This window comes from Formica exsecta, unplaced genomic scaffold (genome assembly GCF_003651465.1).
Source record: "Formica exsecta isolate Colony F162 unplaced genomic scaffold, ASM365146v1 scaffold388, whole genome shotgun sequence".
NCBI classification, from domain to species: Eukaryota; Metazoa; Arthropoda; class Insecta; order Hymenoptera; family Formicidae; genus Formica; species Formica exsecta.
This window is the reverse complement of record NW_021851121.1, coordinates 157,561-166,219: the sequence shown is the minus strand read 5'-3', so window position 1 is coordinate 166,219 and position 8,659 is coordinate 157,561. Positions and strand designations below refer to the sequence as shown.

The 8,659-nt window shown below is 45.2% G+C and overlaps 1 protein-coding gene across 1 annotated transcript in view; it reads left to right on the top strand.

Annotated features, from left to right (window-relative positions):
• LOC115239578 (THAP domain-containing protein 1-like) overlaps positions 1 to 8,298 on the top strand; it is a 94,107-nt gene extending 85,809 nt beyond the window's left edge. The window contains exon 6 of the mRNA XM_029814175.1: positions 8,200 to 8,298. Within this exon, the coding sequence (XP_029670035.1) occupies positions 8,200 to 8,246 (47 nt within the window). The 3' untranslated portion in view covers positions 8,247 to 8,298. The remainder of the gene's footprint in view (positions 1 to 8,199) is intronic.
• The last annotated feature ends 361 nt before the right edge of the window (positions 8,299 to 8,659 follow it).

The following is an 8,659-nucleotide window of genomic DNA, read 5'->3' as shown; positions in this document are numbered from 1 at the left end:
GATTTTTAAATATAAGAAAAATAATAATTAACGATTATTTACAAAAATAATTTCCACATCAAATGTTTCTTTGATTTCGTTAACTTAAATTCTGAAATGATTAATAATATTAATAATAAAAATGAGCATGCATTAGAAAATATTGGCTAGATGTTTGACTCTAAGCAAAATAATAATAAAAAAAATAATAAGTCTCATAAGTCTCATCAGATTTGTTTTGATTACTATATAAATTTTGTGCACTGTGCAGTTCTAAATGCTTAGGACCGATTTCAAAATTAGTGCAATTAATACCTTCCGTTTGAAAGCTTGACCGAACAACACAAATTGCAGAAACAGTATCGTTACATAATCGGTTTCTTTTTTTACTTTTTACATCAGTTACTATAGAAAAAATTCGTTCAGCCTCGGCATTAGAATGAGGAAAAGAAAGAACTACTTTGACCAATAACTTTAAATTTGCAAACATTATTTCCTCATTGAAATCTTTATATGCTACTATTTTGCTCCACATATCATCGATCTCTAAAGAAGCTAATTCTTCTTTTTTTTCATCGTCAAGAATGGATGGTAACATTCTCCATTCAAAAGCTAATTTAGTAATATCTATATCTTCTACAATCATGGCAATATGAGTTAAATCTTTAATTTTTATTCTATTTTCATAATAAAGAGCAATTTTCGGTTCTAAAAAACTTAAATGTTCAAAAAGAGGATCCTTATACGGTAAACGTTTTAGCATTTCTTGAACTGCCGTTTTATAAAAAGTTAAACATGCTAATTTAATTGGCAATCTACATTCCAAAGATAATAATTCTAAAAGATTCTCACATTCTGGTCCCACATATATATTTTCCAAATTTAATATATTTTGTTCGTCATCTATATCTAAATTACTAATACATTTTAATGAATTTACAGTCATAAAATTTTGAGCTATTTGAAGAATCAATTGTTTACTACTTTCAAATAATTTGTGAACTAAAATTTTACGTGATTGAAATAAGGCATTAAAGTTATTAAAAAAATTTAATACATATTTTAAAAATAAAAAATATGCCTTAATTGTGTTATCATTCAATTGAGATAAAATGATTTCCGCAGATTTTTATTTGTCTTCAACTACTGCTAAAATGAAATAATTCTTCAAAACTTCCCAATTTTTAAGGATTCTAACAACGCATTTTTGTAAAATAAGCCATCTCGTATTTGATAATTTTAATAACTTGTTCTTTTCCACATTGAAGAATTCTTGAAATTCTCGTAAAATTGCACATCTTTTCGCACTACCCGAAATATAAGTCGAAATACTTCTAATTAAATGTTCACAAGATGAAGGCAATTTTTCGCAAGCTTTACTGGCTACAAACGCGGAGGAATGGCAAATACATTTTAGCATTACTAATCGCGGTACTTCTAATTTTAAATGCTGCATAAAAGAATTATTGCATCCAGTCATAACTGATGCATTATCACATGCCATTCCGACAATATTTCTAATTGGAATTTGTTTTTCTTTTAAAAGATTTTTAAAAACTTCAAAAAGTTTATTCGCGGAACAATCTTTGGCATCTATAGATACTAATTCTAATAATTGTGTCACAACTTTGTTATTTAAAGGAGAAATATATCGAACAAGAATGCACATTATTTTTGTGTCTGAAATGTCTGTACTTTCATCGATTAAAATTGAAAATCTACAAGACTTTAAATTATCAACAATTTTTTCGGTTTCGCGTTTTGCTATTATATTTTTAACGATATTTGTACATTTAAGTCGGCCTAATGCAAGTTCTTGTACAATTTTAGGATCTACGCAAATATCCTTCAATAGTGGAATTAAGTGATCTGCGGTACAAAAAGCGATATTGTGTTCAGCAAAAAATGCTGCTAATTTAATTTCGGCTCGTTTGACTTTATCTATATGTGACAATTCTGTTAATTTATCATTATTATTATTATCAATCTTTTTTAAATTTATATTTTCAATGTGTTTGACCGTCTGTGAGTGTTTAATCAAATCTGTTTTACAACATCTGATGACCTTATTGCATGCAGTACACATTGCTTTATTTTCTTGGTGGTAAGGAGCCAACCATCCTTTGAAAACATTTTCATCTAGCCATGAAGATAAGAAGTTCCTAATCTTACGTTTCTTAATTGCTCCTTTTCCATTTATATCCATATTAAAATAAGTATTATATACATTAACCTAGCCTATCCTTTTGCCAAGCCCGCCAAGACTTACGCGCCCATTTCTCCTACACCACTGTATTCGTTGCCTCATCGTCGCGCATGCGCGACAAAACCGGCCCGTCTAACAACACTGTTTGGTACTCGGGTCGGCCGGTCGGTCTGGCTCGTACCCCTTGGCTGATCCGGTAGTACCACTTACATGGGGGTGTTGGCCGGGCGGCCGCGACCTCCGGTTGGCGCGAGAGCGCGTCGGCGACCTGGTTCTGGGAGCCCCGACGGTACTTAATTTCAATGTCATGTTGCTGGAGTTCGAACAGCCAACGGGCGAGTCGTCCCGACGGGGCTTCCAGGCGTTGAAGCCACCGCAAAGATTGGTGGTCGGTCAATACCGTAAAGCGGTATCTCTCCAGGTAATCCCGCATCCGCCGGATCCCCCAGACCACGGCAAGGCACTCCAGTTCTGTGGCGCTGTAATTGCGCTCGGCGTGGTTCAGCGTCCTGCTGGCGTACGCGACCACCCGTTCCCCCTCCGGAAGCTGCTGCGTGAGTACGGCGCCTAGCCCGTGCGTGCTGGCATCGGTTTGCAGCGTGAAGGGCTGTGTGAAGTCGGGGCAGGCTAATACGGGGGCGGAGGTCAGGGCCGCCTTGAGGCGCTGGAAAGCCTGGTTCTCGGCCTCGGTCTAAACCCAGCGCGCATTCTTACGCGTGAGGCGCGTCAGGAGCGCGGTGACGATGGAGAAGTCCGCGATGAATCGCCGGTACCAAGAGGCTAGGCCGAGAAATTGGCGGACCTGTTGTAGATTGGTGGGCGCGGGCCAGTTCGCGATAGCGCTGATTTTAGTCGGGTCGGTGCGGATCCCCTGTCGGTCCACGATGTGCCCCAGATAGCGGAGGCTATTCCGGCAGAAGTGGCACTTCTCGACATTGAGGCGGAGCTTGGCGGCTTGTAGTCGGCGGAAGACCTCAGCCAGATGCTTGAGATGGTCTTCGAAGGTCGGACTGGCTATAACAATGTCGTCCAGATAGACCAGGACGTGGAGTTCGAGCTCGGGCTCCAAGACGGCATCTAGTAGGCGCTGGAACGTGGCGGGGGCCGAATGCAGATCGAACGGCATAGTTCGGAACTGCATGAGCCCTCTTCCCGGTACGGTGAAAGCGGTAGCAGGTCGGCTCTCAGGTGCCAACGGTACTTGCCAGTACCCGTGTTTGAGGTCCAGCGTCGTGAGATATTTCGCGCCCCGGAGCTTGTTCAGCGTTCCCGCGATATGTGGCAGCGGGTACGCATCTTTCCGCGTGACGTCGTTCAGTTTCCGGAAGTCAATGCAGAACCGGTATGTGCCGTCCTTTTTCTTGACGAGCACCACCGGGGAACTCCAGGCGCTTTGTGACGGTTCGATAACGCCAGCTTCCTCCATCTTTCGGACCTTTTGATCGTTTACGGCCTGCATGGCCGGGTTGCGTGGTCGGTACCGTTGCTTGATCGGCTGGTTGGTGGTGAGGTGGATGTGATGTTCAATACGATCTGTGGGGCCGTGTATTGAATCGAACGGGGCAGTTCCCTGTCCAGGAACTCTCTTAGCCGCCGGTCCTCATTCTGGGTTCGTGGTGTCAACCCGGTCGAAATTTCACATACTGCTGGTTGGGTGCTGGTGCTTGGGCCTGGAGGCGCTGGAAGTGCGATTCCGAGTTTGGCCCAGAGGTCAATGCCTATCAGCACTGGTCCACTCAGGTTCGGCATGACTTGGAAGGTGTGTGTCACAGTTCGCTCGGTGGTAATAATCGGTAAGTCGACTGTATGGGTAATCGGAACGGTGGTGCCGTCGGCCAAGTTGATCTGCTGGTTGACCCCCTGAGGGGGGTGGCCGCAGTACGTGGCTCGTTTTGCGATGGTCGGACTCACGAAGGACATTTCGGAGCCAGAATCGAGCAGCGCCCATAGGTGTCGGCCGAGCAGGCGGATTTTTAGGTGCGGCCTGGGCATAAACCTTATGTGGTTTGGTCGGGACGGGTGGCGGTCGCTGGTTCCCCGGCCCGTGTGCCGTTTTCCGACGGCGGGTGGCAGTCTCGGGTGAGCACGCCGTCCCTGCCGCAGCGGGAGCAGAATTTGCGTGGTGGCCGCTTGCAGTCGAGGCGGGTGTGGCTTCGTTGTTTGCATCGCCAACAGCATTTCTCTCTGCTGTAAACGGCGGCCGCGGTTGGTGAGCTGGGTACGCTCCGTATCGGCGGTTGTTCTTCCTTTTGCCGGCGGAGGACTTTTTCGTGCTCGGCTGCCCGGGTGCTAAGCTCGGCTACGCTGGTGGCTTCTGCTGGCCGAATGTACAACTGGTAGCTTGAGTGCAAGTTATTATATAACAAGTGGGCCTTCTCTTGTGGTGTGTAGCCCCCAGCGCATCTCATCATCGTTAGCAGGTCCGTGGCGTATTGGTCGAAAGACTCCCCCAGTCTTTGTCGTCGCGCTTGGGCGTCTTGCCGTAGCTGATCGCGATAATCGGGCGGGAGATATTTCAATCGGAAGGCGGTACAGAAGGCGTCCCATGTCGCCCAGTCCTCGTAACTGTTACGGTACCATAGCAATGGGTTCCCGCGTAACATCTCGGACAGCCCGAGGAAGAACAACTCGTCGGCGTAGCGGTAGGATCGCTTGAGTTCGTCTAGTCGCTCAAGGAACGCGAAAGGGTCCTTGCCCTCGAAGCAAAGGCCCCATTTCCGGATTCGGTCTAAAATCGCGGTTGGGTCGGGTAGAGTCGGTTCGGTATGATCTGGGGTTGGCTCGGGCCGTCCCGGCATTGTCTCTCCCTCGTTCGGCATGTCGGCGTTGTCGTGTTCGGGGAACAGCCCGGGGTTTTTCGTTACGAATTGACGCAGTCGGTATCGCAAAGCGTCAATAGTTCCGGCACTGTCGAGACCGTGGGAGACTAGAATAGTCGCGAGCTGGGCTTTCGTTAGCAGGTATATCCAGGAGATTTTCATCGGGGTGCGCACGCAAGCTGGAGTCTCTACGGGGCAGGTCCCTGTTCGGGCGCCATGTAACGCGGTCACCTCGCTCGACGCTCGGATCGGCTCGTCGGTGTCCGGGTTCGAGAGGAGGGGAGATTCAAGCTTGCGTAGACACAGTATAGGTAGAAAAGATAGTTTATTGAAAGCGAAATATATACAGAGTAGCGTGCAGGGCCGTGCGGTGTTAGGCGTGCGCTTGGTGGCAAACGGGCGCTAGGACGCGAGCGCAACGGGAAGTGCAAGCGCGAAGCGGTCGGCGTGAAGCGGCGTGCAGCACGAGGCGGATTCGACTTAATATGACCGAGGAACCGGAGAAACCCGGTAGGGCCAAGAGAAACCTTGGCCCGTAAGATAGCGAGAGCCAGAGAAACCCGGCAGAGCTAAGGAAAGCCTTAGCCCCAAGAGGTAGCTGGGTAGGTCGGTGTCGGGAGTTGGATCGCAGGATGGGATCTGGTCTCGATGCCTCGGTCGGCCGGGCTTATATACCCGGCCGGCATCCCCACTATACGTTGTCGGTCCGCTGGTGGGAGTCGGTTCTTCGTGGGGCAAGCGAGATAGCACGAACGGCGCACGCGCGAGCAAGATAGCACGAACGGCGTACGTGCGAGCGAGATAGCACATGCGGCGTGCATGTGAGCGAGATAGCGTGCGTAGCGGACGAGCAAGTAGGATAGGTATAGCGGGATGAGCAAGCGAGGCATGCGTGGTTATATATATATCTATATTTGAAACATATTTACACTATTTACATTATTATATATAGTGACGATCCTGTCGTTACATCTTTGCGTATCACCTTTTCCACGAGATGTACGTCGGGATTAGCAACGCGTTGTAATTCGTATTCGTATAATCCGCCGGCGACGGGATATCCGCGCGAATCTTTGAGTACATAGGTCACGGAATTAGTTTTCTGCACTTTAACGATCTTAAACACTTCGGTCGATCAATTTGGCGTGTAATCTTTCTTAAAGATGGTCTTGACTTTACTTACGCGTACCGGATTGCCTACTTTGAATCTTGCCGGTGCCGCAATCTTTACGTTGCTGTATACCGTATTTAAAAGTTTATCGGCGATCGCGGGGGTAACATCGATAGGTCTCATACCGATAGTGCGATGTTGTCGCGCATTGTACTCTCCAACGAGCCGGGACAACGCGTCGATCCACTTGTAATTACCATTAAGCGTAAACATTTTCCACATATTGTTCTTTAACGTTCGGTTGAATCTTTCCACGACCGAGGCTTTCATTACATAGTACGTCGAATAATGATTAATGCTATGTTTCTTCACGAGTTTCTGTATATTTGCGTTGTAAAATTCTTTTCCTCTGTCGGTTTGAAAATTTTTCGAGCATTTTCCATCGTCTCGAATTATCTTTGCGATCGTATCCGACATCTCGTTTCCACTCTTACTCTTGAGAGTATGAGATGTTCGGTGTTCCCAACGATAATCCAAATTTATTAATCGACATTTTGATACAGACAATAATGACAGACTGACTCGTTTTGCCGACGCATAGATTAGGCGCAATGTATTTTGACCCTCGGACGTTTGTAATTGATGTTGAACCGACGTCACAAGAGTTTCAGGCGAAAATGTCTTCCACATACGGAGACGATCTTTCGTACAATCTTTGACTCGATTGTACATCCATCGCGCCATGGAAGGTCACGGTCTTTATCTCGCTCCATACAAGCGAGGACGAGGGTTCTCAATAGTGGCCAAGAAAAAAAAATGTCAAAATAAAAATGCCTGCCGGTAACGACCAACGTACAATTAAAACAACTTGCAAGACGTATGCGTATACAATTTTTTAGAGGCGTTTTCACCGTAAGATTGCATATACGGCGGCGGCAAAAATAAAGCGTTTGACAAATGAAATGCTTGTGTTGAACGAAAGCACGTGAGAGACAATATTTTTGCGAGGGACAATATTTTTGCGAGTAGGCGAGTGACTGCGATATTGGGTGATAATAATCAGATATCTGGTTACGCTAAAAAGGAGCTCAGCGCGTTGAATCGCGAGTTTTTAAAATCATTGGGATTCGTCGTACGAAATACTTGAACGATATGATTGACATCTTGAATATTGGAGGCGAACCGATTTTTGACGATCGTATCGTCAAGATTGAGACTCATACGTACAATCCATACGCCAACACAACGCTTGGATATAGCGACGAGATACGGATACCGATACAACATCAAGATTTGTACACGTTATCATGTTGAAAGTTTTCTATACGTCGAGGGAAAGTTGATGGTGCGTAAAGTAGTTGAAGGATCAATAGTGGTATTGGGCAACAATTGTGTCGCGTTTATGTTTGCTGAACTTTGATATGAACTCGACGGTGTGGAGATTGACCGCAACAGAAACGTTGGAATAACTTCCACGAATTACTTTTTTGCAATAGTCCCGTACCATGGCGTGCGCTTACAAAATCTGAGAGATGCCAAGCTTCATGGATAATCGGACATCACCATGGACTTCAATGGGAGGATGGAAACGTTCCATACAGCTTCGCTAGGCGTTTCATTACGAGAGCTGTGATGGGTGCGACGGAAAAGGAAGATGAAGCATCTCCCTCCTATCGTGTACGTTAAAGGACACGAAAAACAAGAATGGTTGGCCGATATACTTGACGATGATGCGAGAAACGACGTTATTATTGAGACCTTGGATGCTGACTATGAAGATATCACTTCATTAAATAAGCTAGATGTAAAAAATACTTTATTATAGTGTTTTGGAAAGCTCTTGAGATAAGCTACAGGAATATGTAATAAAAAAGGGGGGTTCCATTTAAGAAATTAAAGGTGTCCTTGACTTGACCTTAACGATGCCATCCAAGGTCAAACCAATGACACCATCTTATGTTCCCCTCAAAACCATACAATTTTTGTTCAAAACGTTTTTCTCTAACAATAAAATGCTTAGTTTTTGAAAGAAGAGGGGTGTACGACACCCTGTATATTATAATTTGATTTTATTTAATTTATAGTACGACAATACGAGCGATATCCAGATTCCTGGATTTTTAAACTTTGAGCACCGACGAGATGTACGAATGTCGCGACGGCACGGCGCGAATTCCGCGAAAACGTGCGGGAGGATAGCGACCCGGACGGTCTTCATTTAGAACTAAGACGTCTCTTCGGGCTCGAGCCCTACGAGGAAGACGTCGAAGATTCGTGGGACGATTAATAATATTGAACAAAATTATTACCTAATATTATATTTCTTCTTTTTTTCTTTTCCCTCTCTCTCTCTCTCTTTTTCCCTATCCTTCCCTCCATCTCTCCCTCTTTCTTTCTCTCTCTGTCTTTCTTTTCGTCTTTTCTAGAAACTTTAAATCAAATATTTAAAAGATTATTGACTATTATAATATTCAATCATGTAACGGCAGGGACGCCCGCTCGATTTACGCTCTCGCTCACCGACACGCGCTATCTCGTTTAGCA